The sequence below is a fragment of the Danio rerio genome, chromosome 5 (genome assembly GCF_049306965.1).
Source record: "Danio rerio strain Tuebingen ecotype United States chromosome 5, GRCz12tu, whole genome shotgun sequence".
In the NCBI taxonomy this organism is placed as follows: domain Eukaryota; kingdom Metazoa; phylum Chordata; class Actinopteri; order Cypriniformes; family Danionidae; genus Danio; species Danio rerio.
The window spans coordinates 38,242,739-38,262,779 of NC_133180.1; the positions used below are offsets into that span (position 1 = coordinate 38,242,739).

The 20,041-nt window shown below is 35.7% G+C and overlaps 1 protein-coding gene across 8 annotated transcripts in view; it reads left to right on the forward strand.

Annotated features, from left to right (window-relative positions):
• Positions 1-2,478: 2,478 nt before the first annotated feature.
• The window catches only part of klhl13 (kelch-like family member 13), a 97,583-nt gene continuing 80,020 nt past the window's right edge, over positions 2,479-20,041 (forward strand). For 2 of the 8 annotated variants that reach the window (XM_017356040.4, XM_068221099.2), the window contains exons 1-2: positions 2,479-2,952; positions 13,824-13,913. In XM_017356040.4, coding sequence (XP_017211529.1) covers positions 13,849-13,913 — 65 coding nt within the window. In that variant the 5' untranslated portion in view covers positions 2,479-2,952; positions 13,824-13,848. 8 annotated transcript variants of the gene reach the window in all.

Consider the following 20,041-nt stretch of genomic DNA (forward strand, 5'->3'; position numbering starts at 1 on the left):
AGCGAAATCTCGCAAGAACATCTCGCGGGATTTGAAGACGTTCCATTTCACACAGCTGATCTGTAGACTGTGTTGTGCAGCATAATAATACCATAATACATAGACTGATGCTGCTCAAATGGATCTTTGATCGGAGACAGACAGACAGACAGACAGACAGACAGACAGACAGAGACAGACAGTTAGATAGACAGACAGACAGATAGATAGATAGATAGACAGACAGACAGACAGACAGACAGACAGTTGGATAGATAGACAGACAGACAGACAGACAGTTAGATAGATAGACAGACAGATAGATAGATAGACAGACAGACAGACAGACAGACAGACAGACAGACAGACAGACAGACAGACAGATAGACAGACAGACAGTTAGATAGACAGACAGACAGACAGATAGATAGATAGATAGATAGATAGACAGACAGACAGACAGACAGACAGACAGACAGACAGACAGACAGTTAGATAGACAGACAGACAGACAGACAGACAGACAAACAGACAGACAGTTAGATAGATAGATAGATAGATAGATAGATAGATAGATAGATAGATAGATAGATAGATAGATAGATAGATAGATGATGATGATAGATAGATAGATAGATAGATAGATAGATAGATAGATAGATAGATAGATAGATAGATAGATAGATAGATAGATAGATAGATAGATAGATAGATAGATAGATAGATAGATAGATAGATAGATAGATAGATAGATAGATAGATAGATAGATAGATAGATAGATAGATAGATAGATAGATAGATAGATAGATAGATAGATAGATAGATAGATAGATAGATAGATAGATAGATAGATAGATAGATAGATAGATAGATAGATAGATAGATAGATAGATAGATAGATAGATAGATAGATAGATAGATAGATAGATAGATAGATAGATAGATAGATAGATAGATAGATAGATAGATAGATAGATAGATAGATAGATAGATAGATAGATAGATAGATAGATAGATAGATAGATAGATAGATAGATAGATAGATAGATAGATAGATAGATAGATAGATAGATAGATAGATAGATAGATAGATAGATAGATAGATAGATAGATAGATAGATAGATAGATAGATAGATAGATAGATAGATAGATAGATAGATAGATAGATAGATAGATAGATAGATAGATAGATAGATAGATAGATAGATAGATAGATAGATAGATAGATAGATAGATAGATAGATAGATAGATAGATAGATAGATAGATAGATAGATAGATAGATAGATAGATAGATAGATAGATAGATAGATAGATAGATAGATAGATAGATAGATAGATAGATAGATAGATAGATAGATAGATAGATAGATAGATAGATAGATCGCTGGTTCAAGCCCTGGCTTGGTCAGTTGGTGTTTCTGTTTGAGTTTGCATGTTCTCCCCAGTGTTGGCTTGGGTTTTTGGACATGAGTTATAGGTGAATTGGGAAAGCTAAATTGTCCCTAGTGTGTGTGTGTGTGTGTGTGTGTGTGTATGTGTGTTTGAATGAGTGTGTATGAAAGTTTCCTAGTGATAGGTTACAGCTGGAAGGGCATTCGCTGAGTAAAACATAATCAGGGGTCGCCACAGCTGAATGAACTGCCAACTTATCTAGCATATGTTTTCCTCAGCGGCTGCCCTTCCAGCCGCAACCCACCCACACTAGGGCCAATTAAGTTTATTTAATTTACTTATACCACATGTCTTTGGACTTTGGCGGCAACCGGAGCACCCAGAAGAAACCAGAGGGAAATCATGGAGAACATGCAAACTCCACACAGAAATGTTAAAATTTTATTAATTTATTTTTATTATTACTACTACTACTACTATTTAATGTGTAACTATGCTTACATTAGGCATGGGCCGGTATAAGATTCTGACAGTAGGATAAGCTTGGATAAAAATATCACAGTTTCAAGGTATTGTGATTACTGCTCTAAAATAAAACTTATTCCTTTTAATTGTCTAGGGGAAAATAACATTTACTGAGATACTGTGGTCCTAAAAAACAAAACAAAACAAAAAGAGAGACAGCGAGAGAAACAAGAAATGTCACAAGAAATGCAAAGAAAAATTTAAGAAGTTTAAATGTATACTTTTATTATAATATATACTAACTATACTATTTGGCACATTCACATTTGCTATACATTTACCTAGTGACCATATCTTGATTTGATAATACCAGACTATACTTTCTTATTAAAGCATATTAGTAAACAATACAGTGCTGTCATGCCGAAGACCTTCTTGTGCACATACATTTCTATATCACCGTCCAATTGCATCTCACCTATAGTAGAAACAACCAATCCCTGCGCGCATCCATGCGCCATGAACTTCTTTTGGTAACGGAAGTTTTTAGTGTCAAGAATTGATTGACACGAACCTGGACCAATCAGAAAGGCGTACGTCACAGATTCCCTTAAGACCACAGCCAAAGAAAAACAAGGGAGGAGGGGCTTTGTGAGGTCCATGAGTAGAGTGGATTTGGGGGTTTAAGAAGAAAACAAGGGTAAATTCCAGAGGTTGTGGTAAGTCGAAATCCCTTTAAAAGTTTATTCGTTCAGTATTCCTTTCGGCGAGCTGACATATCCGTGGCGCACACGTAAAGATACACATGTTTCAATACGAAAAGTAGCTTGTTGTCAGCTGAGGCTAAATGTAGCAAAGCTGCGAATGGGGAGCCATGCTTTAGGTTTGGTCCTTTCTTCAAAAGAGCCGAGCTGAGCTTTCAAGAACGGACAAAACCGGGAGCAGGGCTACAGTCAGGGCTCCGGCTGTGCCGCTACAGCGGTGTCAGGGCGGGCGTAGGGCTCGTTCAGCGCGCGGTCAGTGTTAGTTCCTACACAAACACCAGCAGACAGACAGACATGTCGACTAGACTCTCTTCCACAAACCCAAACTCTGTGTCTGAACTAAAAACGGTCAGTACAAGTGCTGCTAACAGAAATATGTAAAGCTTCTGTTCATTTAAAGTCACTGCTGTTTTCTAGTCGCTGTTTTGTGTGTGTAAGTTACTCCCACTTCTTTTAGAGACTGGGGTGTTTTTCTTTTGTTTGGCTTTAGTTGTATTACATTTCAGATTTCTTTGTCATGCTGTTATGTGTACACTTGGTAAAATGGAATTTAAAGGATGTATAAAAAGGTAAATGTGCTCAAATAATATATATTTTGGTTTCTGCATCAGACTGAAGTTAAACAAGAACAATAATAGATGAGAGCTCTTGCTTTAGTGTTGCCTGTGTGATCATTATCAGGCAGTTTTTGGTCATTTCTGAACTTATTTTAGCATACTCTTTTGCTCCGGCTGTCAGAGTGTGACAAAAGTTGAGCTCAATTATTAAGAGCGTGATTCAGAGCAGCTGGGGGGCTCTAAGGGCCACCATGTGCTCATATGCCATGACAACAGTAACATAACACTAATGGCTAAAAACAAGCTCTTCTGCCAGGGGCCTCTGGCTAAAGCCTTATTTTAGCGTATGTCCTGTGTTGTGTATTGTCCAGGCAGTGTCATTTGTTGGGCTTTTTTATTTTTTGCTGAAAGCAAGCACATGGTTTGATATGACTGTAGGCAATTGAGTATTTTTTTTTTATTCGAAAGCTGTTCAATGGATTATATTGTTTGTATTTGCCTCAGACACCAACATATATAGCCAGTAACAGGACTATGAATACTCATTTATGGGTCCTGTGACTTCAGTTCCACTCTTCTTAATGGGGGACGTGCTTTTTTCCAGGATAGAAATAAACTAAAAATTCCCATCATGCAATTCCTTGTATTTTTCTTAAATTTATCTTCCTTAATCCTTTGACTGCCGCTATACCAAATAGCTGACCATGTTTTTACTGTTTTAAATATTAAAGCAATTTACAGAATGACGGTTTTAAATAATGGCGTACACACACAGCATTGTTGGTGTAAGAAAAAATCTAACAACCATAATCCTGTTGCAATACTACAATTGATTTTGGTTTTATTGTAAAGAAACACACACACACACACACACACACAAAAAAACAAGACAACATGTTAAATGAAAAATTTTACGCCATAATAAAAAAAGGAGATTTAGTACACAAATGTTTTATTTTGATTCTGTTTTAAATAAATTTAAATCAGAATTTTCATAGTATATGTGTTAATAATAGTACTTTTACTATTAACTGACATATCTACTATTTGGCAGAGGCTGATATTTTAGAAGTTACAGGATGTTTTAAAAAAACTGCATTAAGTGTGTAAACACTAGCGACATTAGGGGTTAAGAAATGAAATCCAAAAACTTTTTTCTAGGTGGGGTTGTTAAAAGGGAAATACTAAGTCACACTGCTTTAAAAATGCAGTTTTTACAAATTTTCACAGAAAATAGTATTTTAAATAAGTCTGTGGTAGGGCTGTGCTATTAATCGAATCACAATCGCAATTTAAGACATTGCCATTAGTTAATCGCTAGAGGCTGCAATATAAAATATACATGTATCTATGTAAACAAAATTTACGAATAACATCTGAGGTGAAGTGCTTTGAAACCAGTGCTTCAATGCTATAACTACGCTTCAGAAAAGTAAATGTGCCAGAGATGTCCAAACTCTGTCCTGGTGGGCCGGTGTCCAACTGAGTTAAGCTCCAACTTGCTTTAACACAACTGCCAGAAAGTTTCTAGTATGTCTAGTAAAAGCTTGATTAGCTGCTTCAGGTGTGTTTGATTAGGGTTGGAGCTAAACTCTCAAGGATACTGGCCCTTCAGGACCGAGTCTGGGCACCCCTGTGCTAGACTTTCTGCGATGGTGTCGCGAGGCATCACAGACATGATATTGGTTGTTGTGAACTATGCATTACACGAGAAGAAACGATTGAATCTTGTGTCACAACAAGTAAATCATGCTGAAATCGTGTGATCTGACCGGGGCTTTATAACTAGTAAATTGAGTGAGCATACTTTTGTTCGACCAAATCAGAATTGCGCAACTAAACTACGGCCACAATAAAAAAAAAGAAAACAAACAGGAAAACACGGACAAGTGGGATTATGGCGTTTGCTGCTTTAGAAGCATTAATAGATGAATTAATATCAAAGAAAAACAGCATTTATAATATGGGAATGCATTTGTAATATGGGAATATTTTATTTTCAAAGTCACAGACACTGAACAATAACGGGTCTTTTTTAAGAGTTTGAAATCATTGAGCTGAAGCTTGAATTAAAATAAAATTAGCTTGAGTTAAATCATGAATCAAATCACAATCACAATATCTGTCAAAAAAATTGTAATTAGATATTTTCCCCAAATCGCACAGCCCTCATCTGCGGCTTTTATAAACTGTACATATTTTTTGGATGTGGTAAGCTTCTCCTATTTGGACCCCAAAAGATGATGGTGGAAAGACTGTGAGATAAAAACATTGAAATTTCGTGTCTGTCTAGCTGATGAAGCTGATATGTGGTGGGCTGTGGTTGTGGGCTGTGGTTTTTAGCACACCATAGTGAGTGTAGTAATGTGTCAGAAACACATTTAGGTGACGCACAGCACTTTACATGGTGATTCAGCTCTCATTTTAATAGTCGTGTGACCTATTCAAGGTTGTGTGCTCTATTTATGAGGGTAGTTATGTCATGTGAAAGTTTAGTCAATGGCTGAAATGACAGTTCGGTATGCACTGGTATTGATTTTCCATACTGCGTTTGACAGGGTTATAATAGGTCTGATGCTGCTGCTGTGTTTAATCCAGCATTGATTTCCAGCTTTACATTCAGTTCTGAGTAATAGCATGAACAACACGGTATCGCATTACGGAAGAAGAATAGCCTCTTGTCTGAGCAGCAAAGTTGGTCTGGGTGATATTGAAATGCACAGATTCGAGGTCCATTAGTGTATCAGCCACTCTTATTTTTTATTCTTTATTTGTTAGTGGTGCTTTTGGAAGCCATTTGTATATTGGATATATAATATTTCTTGCATAATGCAGAATTTCCCTCTGGGTAAAACAATTGCAGACCTTCCTAAACAAAATGAAGAAATTGTAATTATAACGTTGTCCTGTAAAATTTATTCATTAATTTCCTTTGGCCCTTATTTATCAGTGGTCACCAAAGTTTAATGAACCACCAACTATTCCAGCATATGCTTTATGCAGCAGATGCTCTTTCAGCCACAACCCAGTTCTGGGAAACAACCGTATACTCGTTCACACACATACACTACTGCCAATTTAGCTATTTCAATTCACCTATATCGCATGTCTTTGGCCTGTGGCGGAAAATCGAATCACCTGGCGGAACATGGGAGAGAACATGCAAACTCCACACAGACATGCCAACTGGCCTCGAAGCAGCGACCTTCTTGCTGTGAGGCGACAGTGCTAACCTCTGGTCCTGTTCAATTTTAGAGAGAAAGTTCATCCAAAAATTTAAATTTACTGTTAATTTACTGACTTTAACTAGAAGAACCTTTGAAACTGTGATCTTTGGTGATTCAGTGTTTTATGGAAGAAACTAAACATTAGTTACAACATTATTACAGTTAAGCTTGCGCTTCAGTCTGTGAGTCTACTCAGTATCGTTTGCTGAGGGTTGTGGATGATGTAAATAATGTTCTCTCTCTTCCACAGAACCTCTACAGAAAGCACAGGTATTAATGTAGATTTTCCTGTATGCTTTTTGAAACATAAAGTGCAATAAATGCAGTACTTGCATGTTATTACTCACCTAAACATAGGTTTTAGTCAAAAATCTACCTTAATGTTTAATTTAAATGACCAAACATGGACTACGTCTTGGATGGGCGTAGGCTAAGTAAATTTATTTTTTTGGGAACTACTCCTTTAAATGGATTCCAAATATTAGTATTGGTATCTGCCTAAAAAAGTCATTACATCCTTATTAGTGATGTGTGGGTCTAGTCAACTAGCTACTAAAAGTAGACACTGAAGACAGTAGTCAGCTATACGAGATAAATTTATTTATCAATATTATTTCACATTTAATTTAACAACAAAAAAAGTAAAAATAAAATGCTTTAAAAATAATGCTTTTTTTAAAAAAGTGTATCTGACACACAATCTAACAACCTTTTTACGTCAGACCTCACAATGCGTTTTCTGTGTCTGTTGCGTTGAGCTTAAAAATGAGCATGGGATCAAAGTGTGTGACTATTCTGAATTTGAAGGAAACGGAATTGTTTTGTGTCTGAGTGCTTTCTTTGGGCATGACAATGGAGGGTCCATGAATGAAGATGTGCTGGATCTCTGGTAAATAGAGCCATCAGACTCTGCATCAGCATGTGTTAGCACTGCTCATTCTCTGTTACCGCTGTCCAGGTGTTTTCTCTATCGCCTTGTTTTCGACCAATCACGTTTAAAGTGTAGGAATCCCCTTTGAATCATATTTGTTAACTATTTTTAACATGTGTTATTAAATATATACAGTATTTTAGGTGTATGTTATTACACAAAAAGTTTTTTTCCCCTATCTGTATTGTTGAGAGTCGCTGAGTCGAGCCTCAGCTGGGTCAGTTGGCATTCCTCAGTGGAGTTTGTTCTCCCCGCGTTTGCGTGGGTTTTCTCTGGGTGCTCCGGTTTCCCCCACAAGTCCAAAGATTTGCGGTACAGGTGAATTGGGTAAGCTAAAATTGTCTGTAGTGTGTGTGAATAAGAGTGTCTGGGAATGTTTCCCCGTGATAGGTTGACTGAACAGCATACGCTGCGTATAACATGCTTGATAAGTTAGCGGTTCACTCCGCTGTGATGACCCCAGATTAATAAAGGGACTAAGCTGAAAAGAAATTAAATGAATGTATTGTGAAGCTTGTAGACTTGTTGACTCAGGGTGCTTTTACACCTGTGGATTGATTCTTTTGTTCTGAAACAGGGATTAAAACTGTTACATTGTTGCACTTTGTTCTTGGTGCGGTTCGCTTTCACACAGCAACGTTTCTAAACGGACCAAAAAGAGCTAAAACAAATCACGTGCGAGTAAACTCCTCTCACATTGGTCTAAGTTTTAGGGTTTATTTTGCAGAGTCCTGCTCATCTATCATGCATTCATATTTTAATTCGTGACTATATATATATATATATATATATATATATATATATATATATATATATATATATATATACACATCAGGGGTCACCAACCTTTTGGAAACTGAGAGCTACTTCTTGGGTATCGTTCAATGTGAAGGGCTACCAGTTTGATACACACTTCCTAATAACAAATTTGCTCAATTATTATTAATAATTAATGATATTCATCTATGTGAAGACACTGGTCATGTTAATGATTTCTCACAATAGTTGTCAACAATGATTGGAAACAGATAAATATCAATATGCAACACTTCAATTGTTTTTAAAGTTTTTTTAATATATAACTTAATGTCATTTTCAATTTTACACCAATGCAAGTGTGATTTAAAAAGAATTGCTACAAAAAATATTCGATGCAGCTTACTGGTATGTGGTGCCATGGTAAGCTAATTTTATAATAGGCCCACGGGCAACTCATGTGATCCTCGTGGGCTACCTGGTGGTTGGTGACCCCTGAGATATATATATCGATACTCTCAAAATCATTCCACATAAATCCACAGATTTTTAACAAAACTCTTAGCAGAGATAGCAAAAAAAGTCCACAGATTCTGTCTGATCCTGCTTATCAGTTACAAAACTGTTAACACACATATCCAATTAGTCGTAGCACATGTCCCTAATCCTTAGCATATTAGCATAGTTTGTTGTATTTTCCAAGCTGCCATGCGAGTCATAAAAATCCTATGCCTTTTTGTCAGTTGTGCAGGCCCACTTTGATGAGACCGTTTGCATTAGAGGTCACTACATTTTACATTTTAATAAAGGGTGATTTAAATAATGCCTGTGAACTTAACGCACATCAAAGTTTCTTTTTTTGCGAAGCTTTGAAAAGTGTGGCTGACAGGTTCACGAGATTCTAAAGTGTTTGAGAACGTAAGTCCTTTTAAAGTTGATAAGGAGACCTACTAATCCCGAACATCTCGTAGTGTAGTACCGTTCAGGTTGTTTATTACAGCTTATCCTTGTTCTTCTTTGACCTCTGTCTGTTGCTAAGACACAGTGGTTGCCACGGCAATGAGGAAGAATTCTTGAAGCCACTGAAGTGCTGAAATTCTCTCTGTGGTGTGGTGCCTTCAAAAGTGCTCATCCTATATTCGCTGGACAAGGGGATGACTTTACTCTGAAGCGCTTTGGGGAAGCAGAAGCTATGGATAAAATATGGATTTAACAAATGTCAAAAGTTCAGTTAATAAAGGAAGATGCTGTTGTTTTGCAGCTGTTTCATGTAGAAGTGGTCATTTTTTTCATGGTCATGACTAAGGTTGCCTAAAGTACAACCTTCAGTATCAATCGGTGCTGAAATTTTAAAAGCATCCTTTTCCTGCTAACATTTGAGCGCTGTGGTCAGGGTCTTTAACACCACTGACTGGCAATTGTTGAACATATGACTGAGATTGGCTCATAATTTCTCTGCTCTTCTCCTAGTGTTTACATTCACACTTGATAACTGAAATCTTTTAAAGATTTAGGACAGAAATCTCTCAAATTCATGGGTGACGTTGGCTCAGTGGTTAGCACTGTCGCCTCGCACCAAGAAGGGCACTGGTTCGAGTCCTGGCCGGGGCAGTTGGCACTTCTCTCTAGTGTTTGCATGTTTTTCCATGTGTTTTTTTTTTTTTGGATGCTCCGGTTTCTCCAACAGTCCAAAGACATGTGCTATAGGTGAATTGAATAAACTAAATTGTCCGTAGTGTATGTGTGTGTATGGGCGTTTACCAGTACTGGGTTGCAGCTAAAAGGGCTTCCGCTGCCTAAAACACATGCTGGATAAGTTGGTGGTTTATTTTGCTGTGGCAACCCCTGATAAGATGAAGGGACTAAGCCGAAGAAAAATGAATGAATCTCTCAAAATGTATAAAAGATTTATCAATCTGCATTTTGAAAATAAGCAAAGGACCTATTGTTTTTGAACAACACGTGTGAGCAAATAATGACAAAATGAAAAAGAATGATTTAAAAGTTCATTTTGGAGTAAACTGACACTTGTGGCGACGAATGCACTGAAAGTATGTTAAATTGTTCTCTCATATTCGCTCTCAAATTCCAATTCAATTTACTTTATTGGCAGAACATACACGGGTAAATATTGCCAAAATGTACATAGCAGGGGGGAAAAAGTCATAATAGTAGTAGTAATAACAAATAATAGTAATAACAAAATTAGTGAAAATAATAACAGCAATAATAATAATAATAATATGTAATACAATAGAAAGGAAAATAAACAGCATACATATAAAATCTAAAATAATGCATATTATTATACATATACACTCACCGGCCACTTTATTAGGTACTCCTTACTAGTACCGGATTAGACCCATTTTTGCCTTCAGAACTGCCTTATTCCTTCATGGCAGACATTCCACAAGGAACTGGAAATATTCTTCAGAGATTTTGGTCCATATTGACATGATAGCGTCTCACAGTTGCTGCAGATTTGTCGACTGCACACATCCATATAGCAAATCTCCCGTTCCACCACATACCAAAGGTGCTCTATTAGATTGAGATCTGGTGACTGTGGAGGTCATTTGAGTACAGTGAACTCATTGTTATGTTCAAGAAACCAGTCTGAGATGATTTACGCTTTAAAACATGGCGGGTTATCCTGCTAAAAGTAGCCATTAGAAGATGAGTACACTGGTCATGCAGGCATGTCCAAACTCAGTCCTGCAAAGTTTAGTTCCAACCCCAATCAGGCACACCTGCTCAAGCTCCTTCTAGTCTTTCTAAGCAACCTTGCAAGTTGGAGCTAAACTCTGCAGGACACTGGCCCTCCAGGACCGAGTTTGGACACCCCTGTCATAAAGGGATGGACATGGTCAGCAACAATACTCAGGTAGGCTGTGGCGATGACACAAGGCTCAGTTGGTACCAATGGACCCAAAGTGTGCTAAGAAATAAAGTACAATACACAACTACTTCTAGTTTTGCCAAATTGCTGACTAACACTTGAGTAGATTTCTTGTTAAATAACAGTCTTTTTAACTGAACTGATAGAGAGGTTTATTAGAAGGAAAAAGTGATCTACCTTTATGCCAAAGTTCCATGTGCATAGTAGGTACAAGCTCTGATCAATTTAAAATCAGGGTAAAAAAATATTGTTGCTGTTATTTCACCATGAAATGTTGTGACCAATCAAACGCAGCCTGGGGCAGTTTTATTATTAATGATTCAATGTGGATTGACAGAGTTTTTCTATTTCCAGGTTGGATTTTTTCCATATGCATCATGTATTGAAGTCTTATTATAGAGCTAAATGGCACCTTTAATAGTTTTTTAACCCACTTAAAGATGCTCTTCTCCTGCCTTTCTTCTGCTCAGAGTATATTCTTCCAGCAAGTTTGCATTTTGATCTTTGAGCTGTGCACTCTTGCTGGAAAAAGCTGTTCTCCACTTCAGCTGGTCAATGGCGGTGTCAGAGGATGAGAGTGTCTGTACAGAGGTGGCATTCAGCATCTGCTGCTCTCTTTTGTTTTGCATCTGTGAGAGAGGAACGTGTGAAGTGGCTGATGGTGATGAATGTTGTGTTATGATTTTCTTTCCTGTCTCTTCATCAGGCGGAAGAGAGGAAGGGGGAGGGGGCAGACAACGCCCCAAAATATGAACAGCGAAATATTAATAGAAATGCCATATGTTGGTCCGCTGCAAATAGTGACAGAGGCAGTAAGGGGAATGGCTATAAAGGACAAAATGGATCTTCTTTTTTTAAGATGTTAAAGTTTTAGGTCCTTGAAGGATAAAGGTGCCTCTATAAGCGATTGATCATAAAAGTATTTCAGATATTCGTATATAATTTTTTTCTTTCTCATTGACATAGATTTCTTCCTGATGATTAACTACCAAAATGTGTTCTATTTTTAGATTAAAGTTTGTTTACATCATGCTATTTAAAATAAACAGAATATATATGGTTATATTTACAAAATATATTTACAGTTTTATGAGAAGTTATTACTCTCAAAAAAGGACTTTTGCTAGTTGAAAACATTGCAATTCTTAAGTTTTTTTTAACAATTTAATTGTTTTATTTTCAATCAACTTAAATTTGTTAAAACAATTAAGTTTTAAATTAAATTTAGTTTAATTATGTTGTGACAACATAAAGGAATTGTGTGAAACCCAGCATTTTTTTTTCAGTGTAGCTGCAAAGTGATGACATCAAAATACTTTATAATTCTAAAGTTGAATTATTGTGTTTGAGACATATGCTTGCATTCTGTCATTGACAACATTATTAGACCATTTTTTCACTGGTAAAATCAGACATTTGTCATTATCAGGTTTCCTCTTGCATTATATTAAACCTTATATAGGCAAGAATAGTAAAACTGACACTGTTAAACATTTATTTTCATGCACAACACTTTGTTATGAAAGGAAAAACATATCAAATGCTTGTCGTAATCATAACTCTAAAATGTGATATGATCATTTAAATGATGTGTGCTCTTTCAGTTTCACTTTCACTGCCGAGTGCAGTTCATGTCATGGCTGCCGTCACTCTAGTGGAAAGAAAATAGTGTACACACTAATCATACTTTTCTGTGCGCTTCTCAAAACAAACTTAAAAATATAATTGGCTGAATCACAGAGATGCTGGATTAAGATTGTGTGGGGGGTCGAATCGAGATCGTCATCTTTTTTTAAATAATCGTGCAGCCCTAGTGTACACTGTAATAATGCAGGGTTCCACACAATCGATTAATATATTTTTAACCAATTTAGGTGGATTTTACATAAACCAAATAACTTGTCCCAGAATAAATCTCAAAAATTGTGTTGTTGCAGCTCATTTTAAATAAGTAGTTTGAACGAGCAGTAAAACATTTTAACAACATTTTGATGCATGATTATATTGTGTAGTGTCCAAAAGAAAGAAAGAAAGAAAGAAAAACCACCACTTGCACACATTCAAATCACTCAATATTTGCATAAAAATAAACTCTCTTATCCATACCATTACACCCCAAAAATATTAATTTGGCCTGCAGTGTTTAAAAGCAGAAAATGAGTTTAAAGAAGAGAGTTTGCTCTGTTTGTCAAACCTTAGAAAATGGTGCCAAGGTAGTTAAAAATGTGATTCCTTGCCAACAAATGAAAAGCTTATAAATAATTTTATCCCCCCGAAACAGTACTGGGATTAGATTTTGAGTTTTAATGGGTTTCTTTAGTCCATTCTTTGCATTTACTATTTTTAAGGTGAGTTCAACTTAACAAATTAAGTTGAACATTACTAAATTTAACTTGTTTGTTTCAATTCAGCCAATATAAATTGTTTGCAACTATTTGCCTAAAGATTTTATTAAATCAAGTACATATTTTTTTATTGTAGCAACTTTTTTAGTTTAAAATGGATTTATGAAGTAAATTGAGGATAAATATTCTAGTTTGTGCTTGTTTTTACATAAGCCCAGCCAATTTGGGCTTAAAATAAAAATGACAAACAAATGAATAAAGGTACAAGTCTATGCCACAGGCATGAACATGATCTGCTGCTTGTTGGTTGTTGTAGGGGACAGACATTTCTTACTTTAACTGGACTGTAATCTATGGAGTGCTTGATGACTCCTCAATCTTTTGGTCTGCATGTAAAAATAGTCAACGATTCTAAAAATGTCGTTTAGCCCAGTTTTTCGTCCTTCTCTGGGTTATTTCCATACCTCCTAATTGTCTTGTCTTTCTGCTGATGTTTGACAGGTGTTCTGGGGTTTTGTGCCTGGGCATGGACCACCCTGTGCATAGAGGAGACACCATGTCCATCGGACTTCACGACAGGTACTGTGCAATGTATGTCATCTCTTTCTTCTATGCACACACACACACACACACACACTCGTACTTCACAGTTTCTACCCTACACATCATCCCTTTGCAGAGCCACATGCGTTTTCATTTCTCCTCTGCTTTATCTGGTCATGGTCCTCCTGGTTAGCTTTGTGCATCTTTTTCTGTCATGAATATTTTACATGCACACTTTCTTTCAGATGTCTCTCTCTTTCCCAAACACCTCCAGCGGTTTCATGTGAACTGTTATTAAGGACAACGTTGTTAAATCTGTGATATCCATCATGCTTTGCTTTGTGTTCAGTTGGTTCAAAAGTAAATTCTGTTCTATCCTATAATGCAGATTGCTTTCTTAGTTGTTGACTTGAATGGATATTGGTACTAAACTACCTTGCAACTACCTTCAGACTGACAATAACTTTTTTTTGGCTGTTAGTGCATTTTTTTTAGATGTTGCACTTTACAATGGTGACAATGGTTTGCACTGGGGCTACTAACAATTTGCCAAAACGATATGTGTTTTCAGAGACTGTTAGCAGTCATTCAAAACAACACTTAGCATGATATTGTGATCGAAATGTGGTATTTTCATATCAAATTGTATTATTAATTTATTGAATGTGCTTTAAATATAGTAGTATAGCATTTTTTCATACATTTGTTAATGAAAAATGTTATAATTAATTTTATTAGTTGCTCTGAATGTGCGTTTAAAATGAATGTATTTGGTTATTGTTTCTCTTAAAGTAAATGCTATGAATCATATAGTTAGATTACTTTGGTGATGTGGAGAGACCCGCTCATGATTGTAAAGTACTTTGGGTTTAGGGTCATACATGCTTAAATCTGATACATACATTGGTTTCCGTGATGTTTTTTGTTTCTACTATGGATGCTAGTGGCTGCTTTCCCCCCAACATTCTTCAGAATTGTGTTCATGTATTGTGCTTAAACAGTTGAAAACACTTGAGTGTAAGTAAATGGTGTGGAAATTAAATTTTGGGGGGTGAAATCTCCCTTTAACCTTTGCTTGATTGCTTGACCATCTTTCAGTATTCATTAATTTACTTTTGTATTAAGTCTGATGATACAGATATGTACCATACAGTATGTCTGCACATTTGTAATATTGTGATGTATTGCTCAGCCATCTATTTTTGTTTGCTTTGCTAAAATTTGTAAGTCACTATGTAGGATGCATCATTATAAGGGAAAGACATTTGCCAGCACCAACAGCCTAGTGGTTAAGTGAGCTGACATATAGCACCGTCGTACGCACGGCGACCTAAGTTCGATTCCTGGCTCAAAGTCTTTTGCCGACCCTTCCCCTCTCTCTGCTCCCAATACTTTCCTGTCTGCAACCTTCACTATCCTATTCAAATTAAAGGTGAAAGACCCATAAAAATAATTATTAAAAATAAATAAATTATGACATTTTATGGTTGATGCATCTCTTTAAAATACATCAAGAAACACTAAATATTGTGTGTGATTATCAAGCTCAAAATTAAATGATGATAATTTCCATACACTTCATTGCACCAGTGACAATATCCATCTAGTTTCCTTTCAAGATAACCCCTATACAGATAACTGACATAAATGCTTTAGGAAATGGACACCTTATGATCAGCCCTGGTAAAAACACTGTGAAAAGTGGATATGATAGTGTTTTTGTTTTCTTTTTGTTTGTTTTTTCTAAACACTGCACTAATAATTACTAATTACTAATGCTGTCAAACAATTAATCTTATTACAAATAAAAGTTCTTATTTACAAAATATTTTTGTGCATTCTGGGTATATTTTTGTGTATATGCATATGCATTGTTATATATATATTAGGGCTGGGTGATTAATCGAAATCGACATTCAGTACCAATAATCGGTTTAAGTTTTTCCTGGTCGTTTTTTCATACTTGCCTCACCACCTGTGGAGACACGTGAGCCTGCTCCGTTTGTTACTGTTGTGTTACTTTGCACAACATTGACGATTGACAAAGCTGCACCAGAGATGCCTTGAGACTGCATACTTTCCATTACATTAAAGTATTTTTTTAATTAAAACATTTGCTTACAGAAGATGGTGCAAGAAATGCACTGTTTAAATATGCTTATTTTCTACTTTAAATATAAAAAACTTTGAATATAATTTGTTTTGTTCCCAAAAGTGCAAGTTATTTATTTTCCCATTTTCTAAGAAAGAGTGACGGTTGGTTTTAGGTAATGTAAATACAAACTTTTATCTTGGCTTGGGATTATTTGCGATTTTATCTTTTGAGAGCACTACTAATTACAATTATTCCACTTTCCCACTAACTTTATGCTGTCGTAGAAAACCGCTGACTAGTTCTCACTCTCACACAGATGATAAAAGTGTGTCGCGGCAGGCAGATGACTAAGATGTGCGTTCTCTACAGTCATGCCTGATTGTTTGCGGTCTTCAATGTGTAAATCACAGCAGAAGTACAGCATGAGCGGAGATCCATAAACACCAAATCCTCAATTAAACTGCACTGCTCCTGAAGTGAGCACGGCACATCCATCGATGGATTGTGTTATTTTGTTCAACAGAAAAAACAAAGGCAACTGTGAATTCCATAGATCAGAGCTGAACTCCTGCCTGCTAAAATGTTACACACACTTGTCTTGTTTTGTGTCTTCACATGCCAAGTTGGCACTTAAGGGCCGAGCGTGTGGGCATGAAGATTTGTGATGACTCAAACTCTTGAGATCATCGGACTAAGACTCAGTCAGCTGGTGTGTAGGAAAGTATTGACAGGGCTATTTCTGTGTTCTGTTGGAGGAATGATTTACAAAACTTGTAGCCAAAAAACAGTCGCTCAAAGTGCTCTCAGAGGATTTGGTCACTAAAGCCAAATGTAAGCATATATGCTTTCTTGTTATGTAATGTATTCTAAAAGTAGCATTTATTTGAAAAAAAAAAAAAAAAAAAATTGGGCTCGGAAGGATTTCAATTCAGCCAGGACACATTTCACAGTATTACTGTTATTTGTTTCACCTTTTTAAATATAAAAATAGAAAAATCCAGATTATTAGAAAAAAACCCTCTTGATTACATAAACTATTCCAAACATTTAAACAGAAATGCATGTACAAACAAAATATTAGCAAAATGTTTGCAAGGTTTTGTAAATGATGAAACTGTAGATACATTTTTATAATTATGATGTAGTGGTCCCTGGCCTTGGAAATTGCATTGATTTATTTCATTTATTTTTTTACTCTTTGATGAAGCAAAGTGATTCAAGGCATATTACATATTATTAGAAAGCAATATTCAAAGAATATTTTGTAGTTTGCATGTTTTAAGAATTATGTCTGATAATGCAAGAAATCTGCTTAATGGGGAATTTGGCCATGAGAATCAATCAAATAATGATGCTATTGCATTTAGTGCAGTGTTGAGGCAAGTTACTTTTGAAAGTAATGAATTTCAATATTGTGTTACTCCCCAATTAACTCTGCAATTAACATTGCACTGTACATTGTACACCTAGTAGGATCTGAAGGAGCGCTTGGTAATTAAAGATAGCTGTCTTTGATGAAGGTTGCAGCTGAAGGTAGATCTCCTGGAACAGGATTTTGCACCCCTGACCTACACCTTTATTTACCTGAAAAAACACAAAAAATATATATAATTTAGGATAATGTTTACTTCTGAGAAAATCCTGACCCCAGTGTTTACATGCCGTTTATACAGATTAATGAAGTGTTGAGCAATGTGTTTACTTTTATACTTTGTCTTATAAGTTATTTAAAATCACTGTCCAATGAGAAAATCAGATTTTCCTTTATATTATTTTTTTTAAATAAACACATTTTGTTCTTTAGTTGCATTAATTTTAATTACAATTTTTTTAAGCTAATTAAAAAATAAAAAGTAACTTGCATTACATTTTTAAAAAACTTACTCAACTACTATTTAATATTTAAAAGTAATGCGTTTACTTTACTCATGACTTAGAAAAGTAATATTAATATGCAACGCATGTTACTTAGTGCCCCCAACAATAAGCATGCTTTATTTTTTTGTAAGACTTTTAGTTTTTCTTTGCATCTTGCAAATCGTTTTGTCCTAGGAAAAACGATCGTTTTGTACAACCCAGTACTAGGAAACACTCTCACATTCACACATCTCACATCATACACTACGACCAATTTAGTTAATGCAAACCTGGAGGAAACCAACGCCAACACGAGCAGAACATGCAAACTCCACACAGAAATGTCACCTGGGCCAGCCAGGACTCGAACCAGTACCTTTTTTTTGGGAGGGGATAGTGCTAACCACTGAGCCACGTGCCGCCACATACTCATCTATATTTGTACTAAGTATTTAAAAGCTTTTAATCAAGATACTTTCCTCACAGCAGCTTATATGTCCTACACTATTTTTCAGATGCACTCATATCAGCCTACTGTATATCAATACAATTGCTATTGCATCAAGTTGTATCGTTTTTATAAAAGATATGATGGTTGTACAAACTGAGTACTACCCAGTCTTGCATGTCTTTATTGCTGCGTTGATGGCTGTCACTACTGCGAAGTTTCTGTCACACTAGTGCAGTTCTGATCTTGTCTTTAAGCAGTTTATAGGACCCTCAGCCATCTGTTGAGAACTTGTGGAAGTTGCCATGGCAACAGCTTCCTGTAAGCGAGTCTGAACTATTAACGCTGATCTCAAGTCACTTCTGCACTTTCTGCTCTAATGGCTCTGCCAGGTATTTGATTGGTCTTTTGATTCTCTTTCAGTTTAAAGACTGTTTAAAGGTCTAAACTTACAGGATGATGATAGAGATTCACATAAAAATATTATCTGTGAACTTTTCCTCATTTTTTTCCCTCCCTCTCCACTCTTCAGCCATTTTCTTTGCTTTGCTGTGACTTTTTATTCACTACACTGCACTACAATAACTATACTATTATTAGCCCTCCTCTGAAATAATTATATTCGTTTTATTCTTTTCAAATTATTCCCAAGTGATGTTCAACTGAACAAGGATGTTTTTTTCTCTGTATTTTGTATTTTTTGTCTGGATAATGGAAGATATATATTTGTCTACAGAGCAAACATCTGTTGTCCAGTGACTTGCCCCTTAACCTATGTTGATTAGTTAAAGAAGGTGCAGTAGGTATGTCTTCAGAAACATTTTTTGTTGTGCTGGTTTAAAGTATCTTCACATTCCAATAGTACTGATTAATGTAAATGATGTAAATGTGTTTATATGTAATTTTGTATTCTGGGTAAGGCATAAAACTAAAAAATATTCAAACAAATAAATATTGTCGAGCCGACAATTCCCATAATTCTGATAAGTAGCCCAAACTGTCTGTCAACAAATGTAGATTTGTACATCTGCACACGAAAGAGAATGAATGACCATGGTAAAAACAAATGCTGAATCAAAAGTTTGATTCAAAAGTTGGACAACACCATGGCTGAAGTATTTCTTTTAGACAGGTAATGTTCTGTTTTAAAACAATTTTAGTCACGCAAAGCTGATGTAGATTTTGTTGTTATGAATGGGGTTTATATGCACAGAAGTGTTGTTCAGCCACTGAAATCTTCTGGTGAAAGATTTAACAGCATCGATAATGTCGATGTTTTTACAAGTTACGAGTTTAACAACAACACATAAGTAAATGGCACTAAGTTATTCTATTCTATTATATTATATTATATTACGTTGGGAATTGTAGTATTGTAAAGTACTATAAAGTATCCTAACTGATGAATGACATGATCTAGTGCAATGGTTACCAACCTTTTTTTTGCCTGAGAAACTATTGTTTTTTTCCCCGGAAACTATTGTAAGGCCCACCTCCACATTTAATGATATTATCGCTAATATATGTTTGCAGTAATGATAACCAAAAATGTTGTTTTCAAACAAACGGTATGTTTATTACTATATCTATATATGTTTATGCACAAATAATAGCCTAATGTAAAATATAAAAGCAAAATATCCGTATGCCATTTGTAACTAACAAAACATAAGCTTTTTGCTCTTTGCTGTCAAAAAATGCTCTGGGCCTGTCACGTTTTTATTATTATTATTATTTATTTCCTTTATTAAGCTAGGAGATCACATTAAGACAGTA